Consider the following 21,576-nt stretch of genomic DNA (forward strand, 5'->3'; position numbering starts at 1 on the left):
TATGTAATGTAATGAAAGACATGAACACTGCAGAATGTACAGAGCGTAATTCCATCACCATAAAAATACATGTTGCCATTGCCTTGCTATTGCATGTTTTTTTGATATTTACATATTACATGATTCTTAAGGTAAATATAAGACTCATGTGAAGTTAAGCACAATTCTTTTGCGCATGTGCACAATGTATTTTTGCAACAAATAAAAAAAACACTACGATTCGCGCATACTTTTCGCGCAAACGTACTTTTCTCCGATCACAGCTTGGACTACACCACCCCCTTTCAATACAATCGAAATTTGCATCTGATCAACCTCAATCGTATTGATTGAGGTGTTTGCATGAAGGCTTTTCAGTCCGATTGAGCCACCAATACGATTACAAAGTGATTATTTGGTTGCATGTAAATGATAAAGTGAGCTGAAGCTTTGTTTATTATTGACATGATGTAACATGCACCACAGACTGTCTCAGGATTGTCAGTCACAAGAGTGATTGACACCAACTGTAATTTAAGTCAATGTTTTACCGGCGCGTGTCTTCAAACAAGCTGCTTAGTATTTGATGTTCCTGGCAGTTATTGTATTTGTTCTCTCAGACTTGTGTACATGCCAGACCGGTAATGCAAATGCTGTTGAAATGAGATGAAGTTCCTTTCTTGGCAACCCCACCTGCGAGCACACGGCCCCCGTTTGCCATTGCTGCATTCAACTCTGTATTAATGCGCCCGTTGACAGCATGCAAATCACACAGAGGCATTCAGCACCATCCAGGCACAATTTTCCTGCGATCTTTGGTGTACGAAATCTATGAGGTACAGGATCTTAACTGCATTATCGTACTACTGCAAGCTGTGCCAGTGTGTCGTGGCAAAGATGACGTGCTTAGACTGCGGGGGGCACTACTAGCAGACTGCAGGCTCTGCTGATAGCAGGAGAAACGCAGCTATAAGCTTTTGTGTGGTGCTGCTTGAGCATATTTTCATATTTTGAAAAGGGGACTGGAAACCTGTGAGGTTTCTAGCCTGACTCACTTCGTTTGTGTTTGGGCACGTTGTGTTTTTGTCTCGTATTTCCTCTTTCTAATTTTTTATTCGGGTTGTGTTTAATAAATAATATACAAGGGGCTCATTATAGCAGCAGTCGGTGGGTTTTGTTCCTTTTGCATTTCCAGGTGAGCGCAGCAGGGCGTCTTACCATGAGATCTCACAGTTGCCACACTAATGGACAGCGTAGAGGCCCGGTACAGCTGAATCATCTAATGATGGTGTTGACAAAGCAACAAAGTTTATGAAATTGTACTGTTAGATACAGCAGTTTTACAGTTCGGGGGCGTGCACAACAAAGCTTTTACCCCCGCAACCGGCACATTTTATTCAGCTATTTCCATTGGAAGATCAACGGATTCTAGCGTTTTTTTTTCGCGCTGAAAACCGGCTCTCGGGGGATTTTCAGCGCTGAGCGCCGAAAGTTGAAAAATATTCAACTTTGGGTGAAAACCGCCACTCATCAAGGTCAGTTCTCACACTGCCTTCCAATCACAGTGGAGGAGGGGTGGGACACGTATCACAACAACCAACCGGCTCACAGCTCAAGTATCAACTACCAAAGCGCTCAGCTGAAGAAACTTGCGCTCAGTTGAAAAAACAGCTGGCAATCGGTGTCCTCCAGGCGTTTTCCGCTGCGTTTAAAAGTTTTGGTGTGCACAACCCCTTACGGTGCATTCACACGGGGCGTAAGCGTTGACGCTTCCCATTCACTTTTAATGGGTGACGTCAAGCGTTGGCGAACTGAATTGTGGATCAGTCGGCGCCGCGTCAGTGCCGTTGCTCGCGGCAGAAGTTGAACATTTCTCAACCTTTCAAGGGGCAACGCGTGCGTCAGCCAATCATATCGCCTTATGCAAATAACCTAGGCAGAGCCAGCCAATTACGTTTATGGAAGACCGGAGCTTGTTTTGCGGCCACAGTGAATGGCTGTTGGCCACGCTTCAGACAAGCCTTCCGTTAAGCGTTAACGCTTACGCCCCATGTGAATGTACTGTTAGACAACATGTTTGTGGACTCTCAGTTAGACATAACAAAATTCCGATTGGATGAGACATGTTTAAAATGTCTTTTAAAGGAACACTCCACTTTTTTGAAAATAGGCTCATTTTTCAGCTTTTCAGCATTTTTCAAACATTTGAGTTTTACCGTTTTGGAATTCATTCAGCTGATCTGCGGGTGTGGTGGTACCACTGTTTAGCATAGCTTAGCATAATTAATTGAATCTGATTAGACCGGGTGTGCCTCATAAGCCTTGAAAAGTGAAGCCTCTGGCTTTCCGATCGCCCCCTGGTGGCTGGCTGCAGTACAAGTCATAAACCCCGCCCTCTCCATTCAAACGAATGGGACTTCGCTCTGAATAAAAAAAATATTTACACTCCCAATAAAAGTTTCCGAAAGATGGTTTTGGTCCTTTCAAGTAGTTGTTATCACGCTGATATATGTTCAGGTGTTCATTATTGTGGTATGTTTCATTTTAGCTTGTAATTTGACGCTATAGAAACGGGGCGTGTCATTATGATTGGCATGGTTGAATTGGTCGCGCAAGCGTTTGGGCGGAAGTTTGATACCGCGGCTCCGTCTCTGGCTCCACGGACGATTCCTTCTGCGCATGCCTTGGCTCCAAACTGACGTTTTTACGTAACATGGCGGCGACCGTGGTTGGACATTTTTTGCTTCAATTCATTACTATGGTGGGAGGCAAAGTCGCGTCATCCGTCTTTTTTACGGTCTAGGGATTAGACCATTAGCATCGCGCTCAGAAATGACCAAAGAGTTTCAATATTTTTCCTCTTTAAAACTTGACTCTTCTGTAGCTACATCGTGTACTAAGCTGCAAGGTCTATATAGCTAGGAACTATACTCTCATTCAAGCGTAATAATAAAGCAACTTTGCTGCAGTACCATGGGTGCAGCAGGCACAATGAAATTCCGCATTTCCCGAAAATAGTCATAAACTCTGTTTTTTTTGTTATGTCTTTGGTCTGTGTTGCGTTGACATTCAGGCTATGTCCACACGAAGCCGGTGCATTCCCTATCCGATCATTTTATTTCCTTGCTCTAAAAAAATTATCCGTAAACACGAAACCACTGAAACCGACTGAAAGCGGTGTAGTACAGATGTGGCCTTTAAAAATGCGCGTCTCTGAGAGCAGAATGCCGCGGAGACTTCCGAAATTCTGCGAGATCCCGCAGATGGGGGGTTCGGTGGGGGACGCAGGAAATATAAAAACCTGTAGAGGGCAGGCGTGTTTCATGTAGGCCATACTGACGACAATGTGTGTGCTCGACTTCATGCTGAGCGTATACTGTATGATATTGAAGTAACATGACACGGATTATTGATGTTTAGGCGATAGACTTTGATGTCATACAAATGCATGCTTTTTGGCAAACATTTTGTTGGCGAAGTTTTCTTTTGCCAGTTACATAAACAGTCACATATTCTTCATAAAAATCCGACTCAAACGCGCATCATTTGTCTTATTTTTTCCGTGTACTTACAGTAGAAGAGACGTGATGTATGATAATCGAGTCTTATAACAAAATAATTCGCGAAGACCTTTGAAGAGACCGAGCGCATTTACGCAATATCATTAACTAGTTTATCTAATTTTACATTTAGTTCATTTTTGCATCTGAACTTTTAAATAGCTTTAAAATGGTTGTGTTGCGCTTTTCTGCATTACTGAACAGTAGGCTACTTTTTATATTATCATGTTTCCCTTTACATGGTATGAAACACGATAAAAAAGTATGCATTGGTGTTTAATACATTTCACTGAGAATTTGTATAATATGTTATACTTTTGTACTAAGGAAATAAAATCATATTGTGAGTGTAAATATTCATAAATTCGAGGAGTTTCTGAGGTGTATGTCATCGGCAAAATGCGCAGTTTCTTTGTTGCTGATTAAAAACCGTTGGCTATGTGATTGTTTAAAATTGACATTTTTTCTACTTATTATTAATTTATTTTTTGCCTACATTTACTCAAATAATATCAATGTGAAAATAAGTAAATCATACTTCAAGTTAGGCGTAAAACTTACACATTTTTTTATGTCAAATAGAAATAATAATAAATTGAAATATGCAATTATTACAGTTTTAAAAACTTAAATACATTACTCTGACCTTTTTAAATATATTGACTAAAATAATCTGTAAATGTAATACTTATATTATTAATACATCAAATAATATATGTACATTTTACACAAAATATCTGTTCTATTTTTAGTAATTTATTTTCCAACTAAAAAAATCGCATAACTGCATTAAGAGATTTTATTAAGTTACTTTAATCATTTATTTTAGAGATATTTACAAAGCCACTGAATCATTTTTAACAGTGTGTACATTATGACCTTACGGTAGACTTTTATTAAATGCATATAAATAAAAATATGTAAAACTAAATAAAAAAGATATCATACACGGACTGTATGTAAGCATACGTTTTCTTGTTCGGTGCACGTGGGTTTAAATGCCGTTTTTCTAAAGAAGAATTTTAAAACTTTTTTGGTGGTAGTTGAGAAGAATTCCTTTTTCCATTTCTAAATCATTTTGAGCGCAATAAAAATATATCATATTGTTATTCTTATTATATAAGAATACGCAATTTTTACAACATTTTTAACATATAGAAAATATACGTTAAGCATGTTGTGTGTATTTCCTAATTACAAGCTTTTGATGAAATTGCACCAAAACTAAACGTGCATAAAAACATAAAAAAGTCATTTAAATAAGCGAAAAAACTTTTTTATGAGCTTAAAATGTGGAATATAATGTGCTATTGCTGAAAATTGCCCATTTCTAAAGGAGAATATTCATCTTTAAAGATTAAGAAACAAAAAAGTACTGATAAGCATTCTCAAATATATATATATTCTGCAAGCACTCATTTATCATTTATTTAGTTTTGCGCTGTGTGTAAATGTGCTTTATAAATTAAACTTTACTTTACTTTACTTACTTTACTATCCATAATGATGTAATTTATTTTTTAATAACATATTGTCGCTGTCGGGCAAAGATACTCTCTGGACACCAAGACCATGTCTATGGGTTCAAGAATAACAAAATATTGGCCATATGAAACTCGAAAGTCATCACTTTATTTTGTCCCATTGTTTTCCATTTTGCGGGTGATAAAACTCCTGTGCGCGTCGTTCAAATTCATTGAAATTTCGTTCACTTGTAGTTTAGCAAGTATGTATACTACAATTTCAATAATGTTTTTACACTGCACATCGTCTGAGGAAATCCGAAGTTGCGTCGAGGGGAACCAAGCTGACAGCCGTGACAGCAGAGATTGTCACGTACCTACAAAAGGGTATTGGAAAAAGCTTGCATCTGACCTGCAGCGATATCATTCTGGCTTGGTGGGATGTCAGACAGCGAGAGTCCTCTGATTCTGACCTTGTTCTTTTACTCCTCAGAGTCTAAAACCAGGAGGGCATATTAAGTATTCATTGTATTTTCATTTTAACAGAGAAGCTATGGTTGCGCGTTTCACACACCTCTCCAAACCACGTTGTTAACACTATGCTTGTTCGACTTCATGCGGCGCCGCAAGAACCGACAGCCGGATGACGTCAGAGTACCGCGAGAATGATTCAAGAAATCATATTTCGCCTCGCTCTCGCGATACTGTGACGTCTTCCGGCTGTCGATTCTCGGGGCGCCGCATGAAGTCGAACAAGCCTATTGACAGCAGCAAAAGCTACGCATGCGCTTTTAACTTGTAAAACTCAAAGGTGTATGGGTAATGTAGTCTCTGCTCTCGGTGGGACGAATTAGGTAGCTTGCATTGTGAAGGGCGCTTTGAAAAGCGGCAGCGCAGCCAAAGGATTAAATTAAGCCTCTGATTTAAACAGATGTGCAAATGAGCGTTCTGGTACGCTAGAAGTACGTTCTGGGAGCAGGGAGAGGTGGTGGTACGCTCGCTATATTTGGAAGTGGCGGTACTGAGTACTGGCGCCTACCGGCCCACATTAAAGCACTGGCGGTAGCAAAGGTAGACGGCCCTTTGAAAAGCAAAAGAAAGCTGATAAAAATGAGAAACCTACACTGAAATAAATTGGAGTAGGATTTAGGCTACTTAACAAAATCTAAACATTTTTCACTCTGAAAATGCTATTACATATAAACAAAATTATCACCAGCTTTAACTTTATTACTTTTTTAATTTTAATTCACTCTTTGTTTCAGCGATGTTTATAAATATACTATATTTTTGCATTTTGATTACAAACTGTTCTACACTGAAAAGAAACTAATGTAATCTTCCTGATTGAATCACGTAAAACACAAGCACCACTTTTCTGAATGATGATAATCACAAACATCCCAGAGTTTGTAAACCAATTGTTTGTAAAACATATTTAATGCTAACTTTACTTAAAAATTCAGAAAATATTTTTTACAGTGTATAAATAAAAAGACATGAAGGAAGTTAATTCCAAAATGTAATTAATTGTACATGGTTTAGCTGCTTGTTTTAGCAGCTATCAGTGACACAGAGTCAAGAAATTAAAAACCACCCACCCCTAGGTCTGCCAATTCTTTGCCAACCCCCAATGCTAATCGATCACCTCATCAAAGAAAACCGGTTTATCCAGTTTTCACCAGCGTGTTGGGTTTTAATTCCAACCCTTGCAGTTTCTTTGTTAAAATGCAATTTAAGCAAATAGGCCTTATACATACGCTGTATGTTATTTTAAATGAATGTTTATAACTTATAAAAGTGGATATCAGGTAACTTAATTTGACATATGTTGATATAACCTAGGCTCTTAAGTCCCACCATGAGACACACGCATTTCTGTCAGTTCACACGCTCACACACCAAACCTTGTAAGCTATTTATCACGCTGAGAAGTAAAATAGAACTTTTCCTGCTATACAAATTAATAAAGGAGGTGCTGGTATACAGAGCATTTCTGTCGAGTTTAGCAGTACATTTTTTAGGTGTGGTCAACTTTACGCAGCGCCACAAGAACCGAAAAGCAGATGACATCAGAGTACCGCGAGAAATAAAGCGGAGGAGGTTGGTTTTAAAATCGCTCTCGCGGTACTCGGATGTCATCAACTCATGTTTGAGTCTGTATCAGATGAAAATACAGATTTTGATGGAACAACTTATTGTTTGGAGATTGTCAATGGACGTTTCTGAGTGTAATGTTTGTTTTTTCAGTGTGGACCTGCAAAACGCCAAATGCATAAAAATTTATTAATATTGTAATGTCTTAGCATGATATGTTTTCTAAAATGTTTAAAAATGAACAAATCAGTTGTGCGAAACTACACAGAATTTTTTTTTTAATGAAACATATTCAATGGTTACAGTGCCTCATGGTGGGGTTGAACCCCTGGTTCAGAATACCCCATCTGGTTCACTTTGCCCCACAGCCACCGTTCTGGGAAACTGCCTAGCTTAGTAATTCAGGCTAATCTTTAGCTAAATCATTCACATGGTTTTAAATATTAGCCTATCACCAATATTTATGGTATGAATATTTAGACCTGGATAAATCTACTTTAACATAACAGCCTTTATGCCTGGTATGTATAAATTTGACTTTGATAGGATAAAAACTGTTTTTTTTTTTTTTGTTAAAAAAAATCATACTTTAATCATAACTCTTTAATTTGTCCTTCTCTTTAACATAGCCAAATATAAATTATGGTTGCTACCTGTATTTGTGGTCACACGGCTACAAATCTGTATGGTTGCCTAGATAAAGGGGGTGGGTCAATTTACCCACTGGCTCACTTTGCCCCACTCTCCCCTACTTGGTATTGAGAAACGGGCATTGTTTATCGAAGCCGGAGCGCGAGCTACAGAGCGAGTGCGCGGGTGCACAATGGTGAAAGAGCAACACACGATGTAAATAACTATACCAGTGCTCGCAGTACAGACGCTTTATATTTTAGCGTACTGCGTGACTTCACTTTCTTTTGCGTGCCACCACTTCTCATGTTGCTGGTACTTTGACTTAAAGAGTCAAAGGGCGTTTCTATGTGGCGCTGCGCAGACAGTTCGGCAACGAAGACATCAAAGTACCGCGAGAGCAAGTCGAAATGTTACAAATGGTCCGACTTTACCTTTGCTCTCGCGGTACTCTGATGTCAGTCAGCCGACCAGTCAGCGCCGCACCATTTAAAGTCGAACACACAAACCGTCAAGGCAGGGCCGCTGGAAGTCATTTTGAACAGGGGGTGCTGTGAATTTTTTTAACCAAAAAACCTATGAGCCTATAGGCCTATTTAAAATACAATAATAAAAATAAATACATTGAGATTTACTACTTTATTGTCATATACACTTCAGGGCACACAGCCAGGGTCTGAAACACAAAGACATCATCAGTTCTCAGATGAATATGCGCTATTAATCAGAAGCAAAAATACTTATACCAGGGGGAATTACTTTCGTTTCAATTTACATACAACATATAATATTATAACAACATATAATATTAATTAAACTTCACAATTTTCAATGTCCATGCGGACGAACATATTTTACTTTCGTTTTTAAGTTAGAATCACACGTCGATTAACAGATGTAAAATATTCTCACATTAACATACCTAGTATATTTTTATATAGATCTTTTTTTTACTAAATAGTACTATTACTGTCTTTTTTAAACTTATAAATAATTCATAATTTGAACAAAAATAATGATGGGTTTAGTTCTGATATTGTATACTTTTATAAAGAAATACATGTTGTATAATTACATTTTTAGAATAGGCTTTATATAAGGTTTGTACTGTAAAAATACTTTATGTGTTACAAACAAAAGATAAAGAATTTACAAACGTGTGGAGAGCCATTTCAGCACTTGGACAGCGAAATGTTTTTTTTTTTTAAAGCATTACTTAAAATGTTTTCTCATCTCACCATATCTACAGGTGCAGAGTCATTATATACAATAAATCCGTTGGGTAGCATTTAAAAAAAAACATTTTAAAGTAGATGCATTTGTTTAAAGCAAAGCATTTATTTACTTAGCTACAGACGAAGCGGCTCTTTAAGCCTTCTAACGTCTCATAATTGGTCATCATTTATGTCCAAGAGACTCAATAATAATCTGTTACATTTTAATCCTTTAATTTTTCATATTAAAAAGCGTTTTTGTGCTGCTGCCCATCCATGTATGTAATAAACAAACCCGCGTTGTCATTCCGTTAATACGCATATTATCAGAAAAAAACTCGCGTCGCGCATTGCGCCGGTTGTATAATAGAGATTCCAAAGTCTCTCATGAGCTAGGGGACGAATGTCCAGGGAGTTCAGTATTTCTGTGTGGGCATGCATCAGGGAAAGGTGTGTGAGTCTTTTCTGGGTCATGGTGCTGCGTATATGTCTTCAAAAGACGCAAGGCAAAGAAAGTGCGCTCGGATGAGGCCACGGATAGGCACAGACAGTAATGAAATTTAAATCCAAAATACACGTAATAACCTACGTGTGTCAAAAATAATTTCCTAAAATATTCATAAGTAATATATCAATTGTGCAAAATATTTTTACTTAAAAAAATATATTTCTCGCTTTCCCGCGACCATGCGTCAAGGTCTGGAGGAAAAGGATACCTGCCCGGATCCCACGCACGCATCTGCAGTTATATACATTTTACAAACCCAGTATTCATTAGATTTTAAGAACTTTTTTGCCACTTTTAAAACTGTAAAACTAAATAAAAAAGATATCATATGCCGAATGAGCATGTAAGCATATGTTTTCTTGTTCGCTCCACGCAACACGGGTTTAAACGCCGTTTTTTTTCTAAAGAATAATGTTTAAACTTTATTGGTGGTGGTTGAGAATAATTTATATTGCAGAATAATGTATATTGCATTTTAGCGCAATATAAATGTATCGTATTGTTATTCTTAATATAAAAGAATACTAATATATTTTTTACAACATTTTTAACTTTAAAACATTCATATAAAGATGCTTTGTACAATAGCTTTGCTTCTGACAACAATTTTCTGTAATAAGTCAGTAAATCAATCACAAAATGTGTTGAAAGTGGCGAATAAAATGCTTGTCAATTCAAACAAAGGTGTATAAAACCGCTTTAATTAACAATAACTAAACTGTGCTCTTTTGCATACCTCTACTTTTCTCATGTCTTTCTTTATACCACCTTTATCTTTTTAAAATCTTGCCACTTTTAGAAATAATTTGTTTGCATTTTTACTGTTATGAATAACGGCTGAAAGGATTAAAAAAAAATCATAACACTGACTGCCTATATGCGCAAGAAAGGTATTATTAAAGTTTTAAATATGTAAAACTAAATAAAGATATCATATGCCCACTGTACAGAATGTAAGCATAGGCCCATGTTTTCTTGTTCGCTCTGCGTGGGTTTAAACGACGTTTTTAAAGAATATTTTTTAAACTTTATTGGTGGTGGTTGAGAAGAATTCCTCTTTCCATGTAAAGCAATTTAGCGCAATATACATGTGTCATATTATTGTTCTTAATATATTAAGAACAATAATACTGATATATTTTTACAACATTTTTAACTTTAAAACATGTATCTTTATACCACATGAATCTCTTTAAAATATTAATACTTTTAGAAAAACTGACATAATTATTAATATTATGAACAAACAATGAAACGGTGTCAAAATTCGACAACACAAATAATAAAGATATTCATTGTAAATAGAGTTAAGTGTATTAGGCTGACACTAAATTCTTTGTTTCACTTAGTATAAATGCCCATTGCACGTACAGTCATCTTAATATATGTATGCGCTGTTATGCTGGCAAAAAGGGGTTGAAGTTACTTTGCTGTTTTAATAGAAATGTTAAATATTCAGCAATGCCCTTATTAACTTCTGGAAACAACCGCAATGACAACGCATATAAAAATGTAGTTTTTTTTATGCGCCACCTGGTGGATTTTCTGTGAAGCGAAACACATTAAGGGAAAAGGGAAAGTAGCCCCCCCGAAAACACTTGCAGAATTCTGCGTGAATCCGCGAGACGATTTGGCGAATGCCGCGGGAGAAAACGCGCGTTTTTAAAGGCCACATCTGTATATATGCCGGACCAGTATGGGGCGCTGTAATTCTGCCACAGATATACACTATACACGGAGAAGAAGACTTTGAGCATGCGCATAACCAACCTATGGTGTTGTCCATTATCGCTTGTTGGTCACAACAATTGCATAGAAGCAATAGATTTTGCTGTAATAAAGCTAGTAGGCTTTAGTAGCTTCTGTGGCACGAACAAAATCACCTAGTCCGCCGTTATTGTTGTTGCTGTTATGTGTAACGCTTCCGACACGTGATGTGATGACGTTTTCGCTTCACAAAATATACGGATAGGCTGTACAGACGAAACCGCAAGGGTGTCGGTTTCAGATTTATCCACTTTAGGACCCGGTTTAAAAAAATAGCGGATTCAGTCTCCAAAAACGCCGGATCCGTGTGGATGAAACGCCAATACGATAACATATTTATACGTATACAGTGATACGCGTCTCCATGTGGACAGCCCCTCAATTGAACCGGATCAGAATGTGTTTGGAAAAACGGCTGAAAGCTGGGTCTCGGCCTACTTGTTTGGTGCACACCAAGGTTTGGGTGCCAGCATTCACACTTAAATGACCGTCATCAACTGAACAATCGCAGCAGGGTTCATTTTCATAGAACCAAATGTAAACACTCTTAGGGTGGTATTTATATTACATTACACAATCTGTGAATGTTTAGCCTCACCATCTTGATTGCTTTATTATTTTAAATTTAACATGTGTTTTAATAAAACACTTAAAATAAATCCACTCATATTGGTCAAGAATGGGATTGTCTTCCAGTCTATACTCAAGTTGTTTATTAGGATATCTACAACCGACATCAAACATCTTTAAGCAATGTCTAGCCGAAATATGTGTTGTGTCTTGTCAAGTAATTCATGGCGATGGCCAAATGATTCACATGTGGCCTCTGCCCTTATGATTCATATTTGTACTATGTGCTTGAATTGGTTTGATGATTGGATCGTGTTCTGAAAGGAACGCAGATGACACATTTGCTGTCTGCTTCGAATGTGATTTACAGGACAGTCATAAAGGGGTACAGCCGAACTGGCCTTGCGTACCCAAGCTGTTTATTGCTTTGAAACCTGCTGCTTTGCAGAATTATGACATTGACGTTTACAAGGTTATGCTGAAGCGTCCTTGATTAAAGCCCTCACCATGATGACTACCATGTAGTTGGATGACTTGGAACACTATTTGAATTCTTTTGGCGTGTGAGCATTTTGCTTTTAACAAGTGTTGTAATAGTTATTTTTTTTTAGGAATAATAATGGATGATGTGATACTGAAGATTTATCAGTACTGACAGACTTCTCCACGCAGTGCACTTGATCTCTGGGGTTGAAGGTGCACATGCAGATCTTTGCCTGGTGCTGTTCATTATTTATGTACCCTTGATTATCTCCTTCACTCTCATCAGCAGTTGGATCGCATCTTTAGCTCCCAGGCAAGTGGTTGTTTAATGAACCTTTAAGAAGGTTTATGGAATGTAACGTAATGGAGATCAGCAGTAGGGTTCCTGAAGTTATAATGCTATTTAAGTCTCCATTGCAAAACTGAATTTTAGCAATTCTGGGAAAAACTTTTTTTTAAAAGACCTCCCTTTTGAAAGGTTTGAAAGAGTGTGTTTAAGTGCCAAAATCTCAATGAGGTACTACCCATGGAATAATCCTGAAGACAAATTTCATAGAAAAGGGCTGTTTCGATGGAAACAGGTTTGCAGGCAGGTTTTTTTACGGGTTAGATGCATTTTATTTGCTAGCAGTGTTATCTTTTGACCTCGGTAGTGCTGGTTGGTATGAGATGTTGTAACTTTAAAAATCACACATTAGAAAATCTGAATGATTCAGAATCATTCAAAATATGTATGTAGGGCTTTATGATCTGAAAACACGGACGAAATCACGGAATCGAGACATGAAAACGGAATTTACTCTTTAGTGTGGAGTATCATGGAATTTGGCAAATTTTGTATAAACTATTTTTTAAAAGCTGTTGTATGTATTTGCATATATCAGTTTGTTGCCGACCTGTGGTATTCTTGCGGCAAATAAAATGTTTGAAATGTGTGGCAAAATTTCACGGTTTGCATGTTGTGCGACGTGATTACGCACCATCAACTTTAAACATTTATTCTGAATAGAGAAAACCATGTTGAATAGACTGTCTGACACCACAAAGTCTTCAAACTTAAAGACCCTCCACACATCCACTGAGTTAAATGCAGAGGCTGACTCTGTTATTTTAATGGCCATCAACCAGTTGTTATCTCTGTTTTTATTTGTACTGTTCACCAAATTTGACAGCGCTTTGTCTGACAAAAAGATTCAATGTTACTATGAAATTCTGTAAGCATTACTCAAATATTAAAATTGTACTTTTTTTTAGCCTCAAGCAAAAAGTTTAATAAAAGATAATTATCCAAAACATGGAATGAATGAATTCTATACAAGCTTCAATATCTAAACACTTCAGGTCAAAATTTTTAAGATTTTCAAGAGAGATTAAAATAAAATGTCAATTTGTAAAACTGAACTTTTAAATGCAAACCAGTAATAAAATGTTGTTGAATTGTATAATAAGTTTAATCATTCTGATTACTTAAATTTAATTAATTAATTTACAGAATATAAAAATATTTAAATTGCACAAAATTGATTAGAAAAACAGAAAAAAACAGAATTTCAGAAAAATGAAAGAGAATTTGGGGATTTCATAAGGCCCTATGTATAAGATCAGTAGATTAGGAGCTTTTTTGGATTCATTTTTTTCTCAAAGCAAAGATGAACAAAGCAATGGTGAAACAAGTTTTAGTCTTATAACTGGCATTCCATGACCTTCTTCCCCTGCCGTGCGAGATCACAGGAAAATGTCACGTCAGACTTCCTCTGGCCTGCTCAAATTGATAGAAATGTGTCTCTGTTTGACCTCCGTGCAGCTAAACTCAGCACACTCAGTCCTTTGTGCAGACACTTTGAGCATGTTATATAAAAATGTATACTTCTGTAACATTGCACATTTTTGTTTTAGAAAGTTGCAAGTCTGGATATACTGTTTGACAGGTTGAGGGTAAACTGCATCTTAAAAATGCATGCTGTATAATAATCTAATAACCATTTGAGTTTTACTGTAGTGCACTGGCTAGTTCTGTAGCTTTTACTTGATGCATTAAAGAAAGCTTTCATCTGTCAGGTATGCATACTGAAACCAGGAGGGTCTGATTCAGGGTAGGGCATCTACAGTGTTTTCTTAAAGTAACAAATTTTATGAAAGTAATTGTTTGCTCCGGTTCTCAGCCTTGAAAGAGATACAGTTGAGATCGGTTTGAATTCTTGCTTTAGAATGCAAATGCATTATGGTTCCTATCTTGAAGTGTTTGTAAATTTGCTTGTAAATGTATAGCATTGTCATTGTGTGCGAAAAATGGGTGGGTATTTCAGTGCCTTATTCATTTTTATTGAATATCTGGATGCCTCTCGATGAAGGAATGTTGGATGAATTTGTTTTACAGGCTCATCTTGTTTAGAAAAATATGTAACCGGCTTACTTGGAGTTTCACTTCAAAAGTGCTTTTGCTTGGATTTGGAGTTGGGGTTCCTGTAGGTCAGCTTCAAGTTGAACAGTTTTTTTTTTCAGGACATGCATGCACACATGCAATAAAATATAGCTTAAATGCACTGCAAGTCAATCAGAAGAATATCAACAAGAATATCACAGAGCTGTGGGCTTTTATCATTTGGACCACTATGCATCCACCCAAAACAGCGTATCAACAACCTACAACATGTTAGCAATGTTTTGCATGGCCAAGCATCTAGTTTTTAAGTTTCTTAATAATCTGTTTTTTTAGGCTTTTGCTATTGTTAGCGTGTTAAAGGGACTGGTGCTTTTCGGCAGTTTTTATTCTGCCTCTGGGCATGCAAACATGTACCTGTCGTCCTGAATCTGCCACATACACTTCTGCAGAGACCCACTTTCCCTAACACAAACCTTTCTTAAGACCTGAATTATTTATTTATTTTGCCTGCAAATAAAAGTACATATCCACCTTGCATTGTTTTTTTTCTTTGTATTATTATAGTATTCACAGTCCTGGATTACAGCACTATAATACGTTTCAATCGTAAAAGGGACTTTTCATTTTGCACAGAGGTCGGTCAAGGACATCGAATCTATCTTCAGAATAAATGAAAAGGAAATTATTGCAATGATTCTTCATACTCTTGCATTATTGAGGAGTTAATGGAGCTATTTCCAAATCTGACACTACTGTAGTTAAATCCTTAACGGTGAAGATAATGATCCCGTTTTAGGCTATGAGATAATGAATGGTTTTGTGTTGTGGTGTTGTGTAACACAGAATGATTGCTGTCATAGTTTTGGTGTCAGTACGCAGAGGGATTGCTGGATGGCTTGGCAAACTTTACAGACTAATTACTTTGGGTTCACAAGTTGCCAGAATAATGGTCAATAAATGACATTTCCTGCTGTGTTGTGGTTTACTTTCAGAGAGAGATGAAGGAGCAGCTGGCAACCCTACAGGACAGCGAGAAGGGTCACACAGAAGCTCTACTGCTACTACAGAGGCAACTCACAGAAACCAAGGTAAAGTCCAGTCTGAACTGGTTTACCTTCATATCATCACTGGTTTTATTAGGCATCAAACTATTTTATCAATGTTCCTTTATCAAAATTTTGTAACATTTTCTGTCTCTCCGAATAATCGTTAGTTTTTGCTGATGTCATCAGGGCCACATTGGTGGGAAAAAGTAAAAGAGTGCCGCAGGGATGACGTATTTTCATAGGCCAACCCCAGAAGTTAGGGGGACATAGGTTCCCTTGCTAAAAAAAGACCCATTCATTTTTCCCATAGACTTTTGGATTATCGCAAAAAAAAAAATCTTTGTGTTTATCAGTCCCTCCAGAAAAATTAGATTATGCGATCGCATAATTCAATGCATAATCAGCCAAAGTCAAATTTTTAAATACACCACACTTTCGCGCATAAATTGCAGATTTCTGCTCACAAAATATGCGGTGCTTGAATGATTTCATAATCCCCGCATTTTCGTAGCAAAATCACATATATTTTAGCAGAAAGTTGATAAATGTTGCATTTACTTCACACAAGCGTTGCCATGGAAACTTTATGAAGTGACGTAATTACGTGACGTGAACATCAATAAAAAGCTGCAAAGCAGCAATTTTGGCAAGTTCAGGCAGTTTCATCGCATAAAATTGCATAAACATCCAGCATATTCCATCGCATTTTTTAAGAAAACGTGTCGCAAGATCAAGGATTTTTGCCCGCAACAATCACAAAAAACTTTTAGTTTAACAAAAGTTTATGTCACTTAGATGTTTTGTCCAACAAGTTCACAGATGTACACAAACGTAATTTTGAAGTGTAAATGCTTTATATAAAAAGCAGAATTTTGACTTCAAAATTCATAAAAGTTGTTTTCAACTGTGAAGACAAACTCGAGAATGTAAATAAAAAGTACTTAATTTTTGAAAACTTTCTTATTCCAACTCAATTTGACAGCACGGGTCACAAATGATACCAAAAATCTTATGTAGGGCCCATTTATTCTCAAATTCTGTGTTTAACGTTTTCATTTTTCTGGATTCTGGTTTTAATGATTAAATTAATTTCAGTTATCAAAAAGCATATCTTATCAACTAAAAACATTAAACGTTTCAATTAGGGCTGTGACGATACATCTCTGTGATCAGTAGGAAGTCCTTATAAATCTAAAATCATTATGAGTCAGAGTCGTTTATAAATGTGAATTTAAAAAAGCAACACTCGTCAAACACAAACATACAATATATATTTATTATCATGAAAATACCTGAAACAATCTGAAGAACAGCGATATAAATATCCCTTAGACATTTCCTGGAATAGCGTTTCTACACCAGAGCGCCCTCTGGCTTTTGGATGTGGCGCAATTTCACCGTAATTCATTCATTGAAAAAAAACGCACATTTGCACGATTAATCGTCACAGCCCTAGTTTCAATATACTGAAAACAGTTGTTTATGTTCACTTAAACGAGAAAGAAAACTTATTTCAGTGATCACGCGCATGTTGACTTCCAGAGGCAATGCTCCTGTATGCGAGTTTCGCATGTGAAATATCATGTATGAGGAACATATACGAGCTATACACGCTGGTAAATAGATGTGAAGAGCGTTGCATTGTGCGGACATGTGTGTGAAAAAAGTATACACAAAAGGAAAATGTTTCTGTGCATTTCTGTCATTTGCTGATTAATGAAACAAAAATTAGCATTTGAAAATTTGTTGTTATGGCTGCAAATTCCGTGACATTCCATGTTGTACAGTAAATTCCATCCTATGCTTGGATTCCTTTTGCGTTTTCCTCCTTGCAGATATCATAGGGCCTTAATGGCTTGTGTGTAGAGGTGTGTTTTGTTTCTTATCTAAGCAATTGGATTTATGAAAATGGTTGTCTTTAAATAATGTCACACTCCCTTGTAATCAGCTTTACGCTATTACTTATAGCTGTGTTTAGTGCAGTTTTTCTTTTTATTGGGTTCAGAGGATCAATTTTAGATTTATGGGCCAATGGTGATTTGATAGGCACACATCCAAACGGTTTGTAGACTCGTTACAAATCACTGTGGCTTAATATTAAAACCGCATGTGTGCTTCATCTCTGATGGGACTCTATTAAGGCAGACCTGGAATCAGGCCGTGTGGAAATTGAAATGCAGCTGACAAACAGCTCAGACTGCCCAACGGGGCCATTACAGATTCATGGCAACTCTTTCACTCTCTCCCCTGCTTATTTCTTTCTCTCTCTATCTAGCTTGGTCTCTTTTCAGTTTCCAGTAAGCAAATTGGTTTATTGAGCAGCTCTTTAATCTTAACACCTTGTTTTAATCAGGGAAGAGTGACACTATAGTCATTAGCACAGCTTTATCTCCCAGCATCCTTATGCATGTTTTGGATTTTAGACTTTGGGAGTGGAAGTGTTTCCTGTCACTGTGAACCTACTATTTGTCATTAGTTAGTGCTTTGAATTACATTTCATTCATTTTATAACATTACGTTTAAATGAATATGAATGCATAAGTGTAAATATATAAAGAGTTTAGATGCAAAACCCTCCAAGTGCGTCTGACTTATGTTTAGGTTCAGTAATTTTACTTTAATGGTAAAGAAAAGGTTATTAGTAAGTAATTTAAATGCCTTATTTTCACAAAAGTCACTTTAAACATTTCATTGGGATTTAACAAATTTGAATGTTTTTGGCTGCAAGTGCATGCAAGAATGGCGTTTAGCAACTTTCACGTCTAATGGTGCTTTTCCATTGCATAGTACCCCACGGTTTGGTTTGGGTCAGGTCGGGTCAGCTCACCTCACTTTGGCTTGGTTAGCTTTTCCATCGAGTTTAGTAACACATCGAAGTGGGAGGGATTATAGGCATGCCGTTATATTTGCGCTGCCTACTGCTGTGATATCGTACAAGTGAGAGCGTTGTTGGAATACATCCCCATGCATTCATTTAACTTTATGTCTCAATCCACCACAAAATTAAAAATGGCCACCACAAATAGATGTTTACACATCGCGTTTATCACTACCTCTGACTCACATGACAGTTTCTGTACGAACACCCATGGCGTCAGTCGATGCTCTTCGCTGAGCTCATTTAAGTTGCATTTAAGCATATATGCGGATGTGCGCATCGCGAATGTGCCGCCACTGCACGTCTGGAAAAAAACTGGTGTGGTGTTCCTGATTCTCAACCTGTGGATGTTCTTATCACTAAAAGGGAGTTTGGGAACTTATAGCAGAGCACAGATGACAAAATGTGTGCTCGAGACAGCGCAAGCTAGCATGAAGGTAAAGCTATTTTTTTTACAATACAGCGATGACGCTGGTAGTGACGATTCTCTCAGACCAATCAGTGATCTACAGTGTTTTCGCATCACAATTTGCTATCAGCTCGGTTCGCTTGGAACCCCTGCCGAGGTGGTACTAAAAAGTATCGGGAACTACGTACTGCACCCAGTGGAAAAGCTCACAAAAGTAAGCCGACCCAAACCAAACCATAGGGTACTATGCAATGGAAAAGCACCATAAGCTTTTTATATGTTTTATTGTTTGAAGTTTTGTTCAGTTTTTTTATTTACTCACATTTTACCTTCTTGCGGTTCACTTAAGTTGTCGTGTAGGGTGACTGCCTAATTTTAAAAGGACACATAAGGTTAAAATGCATCATAATTGTATAAAAGATTTATAAAATACATTTTGTTTTAGATAATGTTACAAGTCACACTGAGGGACACCACCATGTCATGACAACCAACCACAGTTATGACCTAAAAACGGCTTATCCAATGCAGGAGCAAGTCAGTTAAACTTTAGACTTGGATTCCAGTGATTTGATTGCACACCATGGTTTCGTCTCATTGATCTAATGGCCGTGTTTATCTAGAAAGCTGATTAAACTTTGGGTATCTTTAGTTCATTTCCCGACTGCAACGACCATCATTTTTTCACGGGGAACGAAGATGTTGACATTGACCAGCCAATCGTATCCTGTCTGACTTTATTGATGCAGTGCCTTTAGATGCTTACAGAGAGCCAAGCGTTTGACATTGACATTCAGAGCCATCGATGTGAAATGCCTCATGCACCCCACAGCTAACAGCAGAGATAAGGGGGCAGACAGTTATTTCAGATTCACCATCTCAAAAGAGCTGTCACAACGCGACCTTTCGTGAAGCAGATTTATTGACTAAACTGAATACAGCAATGAACCAGGTTCACCTTTAACTCAAAAATGCCAATAGAATGGACTTGCTTTTGACTTTTACAGACTTGGCAAACTTTGTGGTTTTTAAATTCAATTTCCTGATAAAGTTATTTTCTCATAATATTATAATTTCTATTACTAATCATATTGCAGAAATCCTATAGATGTATAGGTCATTTACACGTCGTCAACATAATGGAACGTTTTTTTTATGAGGTTTTGCTTTGGAAGACTCATTTTAAAGTGCAAGTTTTTAAAGGGGACATTTCACAAGACTTTTTTAAGATGTAAAATAAATCTTTGGTGTTCCCAAAGTACGTATGTGAAGTTTAAGCTCAAAATACAATATAGATAATTTATTATAGCATGTTAAAATTGCCACTTTGTTTTTGGGTTGGATAGTGCAGATTAAGTATTATCCTCTTCTGACATCACAAGGGGAGCCAAATTTTAATGACCTATTTTTTCACATGCTTGCAGAGAATGGTTTACCAAAACTAAGTTACTGGGTTGATCTTTTTTACATGCTCTAGTTTGATAGAATCACTGGGGACCCAATTATAGCACTTAAACATGGAAAATGTCAGATTTTCATGATATGTCCCCTTTAAATGATGCCTCCTTGTCTCTGTGTAAAGTATCTAAATGTAAATCTATGATAACGGGGATGTCATGGATGTGTTTATTCAGTCTATAGGCATGCGCTAGTATAACCAAAACAATAATGGTGACCCACAGGACTGTGTTTGTGTCGCTCAAGATATTGAGTTTATTAACGCTTCTGCAACCAAATTTTGCCGCTTTTCTTAACCTACCTCATCGCTCATTTAAACAAAATTGCTTGATGGTTTTTAGGACTGGGAAGATTAATCGTGTGATTCTGCTATGCTTCCCAATTAATTAGGGTGAAATGCCGCTAAATCCAAAAGCTAGATGGCGCTCTCATGCAGAAACTGAGTATGCACTACAGAAGAAGTACTATTTACACATGCAGCTTATTCGGGAAATGTCTACAAGCTTATTTATATCACTTCAAACCTTTTCATGTATTTTGATGATAATAAAGAATATCTATAATTATGTTTGATGAGTGTTGTGTTTTCAAAACATTTTTATGATCAACCCAAACTCAGTGATTTTAGATTGATAAGGACTTCCTACTGATCAAAATGCCATAATACATGAAAGACCTGTGCATATATTTCCTTTGTGATTCGTAATCAATTTTAGACGGGTATTGTTAGTATCAATCGTCCCTGCCGTAATGGTTTTGGTGTCTTGAATGTTTGTTTTTACCGCACTGTAGAAGAATGTATATGTGCGGAGGCATGTAGTGTTTCCTTAAGTAACCTCACCATCTACTGGCCTGGCACGCATAAAAGTCATCTACGCGGATCTTTGTTTTGGTAGATCTTTTAGCAATACGACCAAAAATCCATTTCACAAAATTAGTAGTTTTATTTTACGGAAACTAAATATTTCACGGTATGGACTGAGAGAGAAAGAGAGGGAGAGACCCGTGTTGGATTCACTGGCGGTTATAAAAAAATTACAGAAATTACTCGTTCATTTGTTATGTGTGTATTATTTGACGTTCTCTTAGTCAGTCTTACATGCAGGAGTGCAGAGTTAACCACACCCACTT

General features: G+C 37.1%; 1 protein-coding gene across 1 annotated transcript in view; it reads left to right on the top strand.

The window, feature by feature from the left end:
• LOC135740670 (E3 ubiquitin-protein ligase TRIM62-like) overlaps nucleotides 1-21,576 on the top strand; it is a 57,945-nt gene that overhangs the window by 18,790 nt on the left and 17,579 nt on the right. The window contains exon 3 of the mRNA XM_065259129.1: nucleotides 15,647-15,742. Coding sequence (XP_065115201.1) covers nucleotides 15,647-15,742 — 96 coding nt within the window. The remainder of the gene's footprint in view (nucleotides 1-15,646; nucleotides 15,743-21,576) is intronic.

This window comes from Paramisgurnus dabryanus, chromosome 14 (assembly GCF_030506205.2).
Source record: "Paramisgurnus dabryanus chromosome 14, PD_genome_1.1, whole genome shotgun sequence".
Classification (NCBI taxonomy): domain Eukaryota; kingdom Metazoa; phylum Chordata; class Actinopteri; order Cypriniformes; family Cobitidae; genus Paramisgurnus; species Paramisgurnus dabryanus.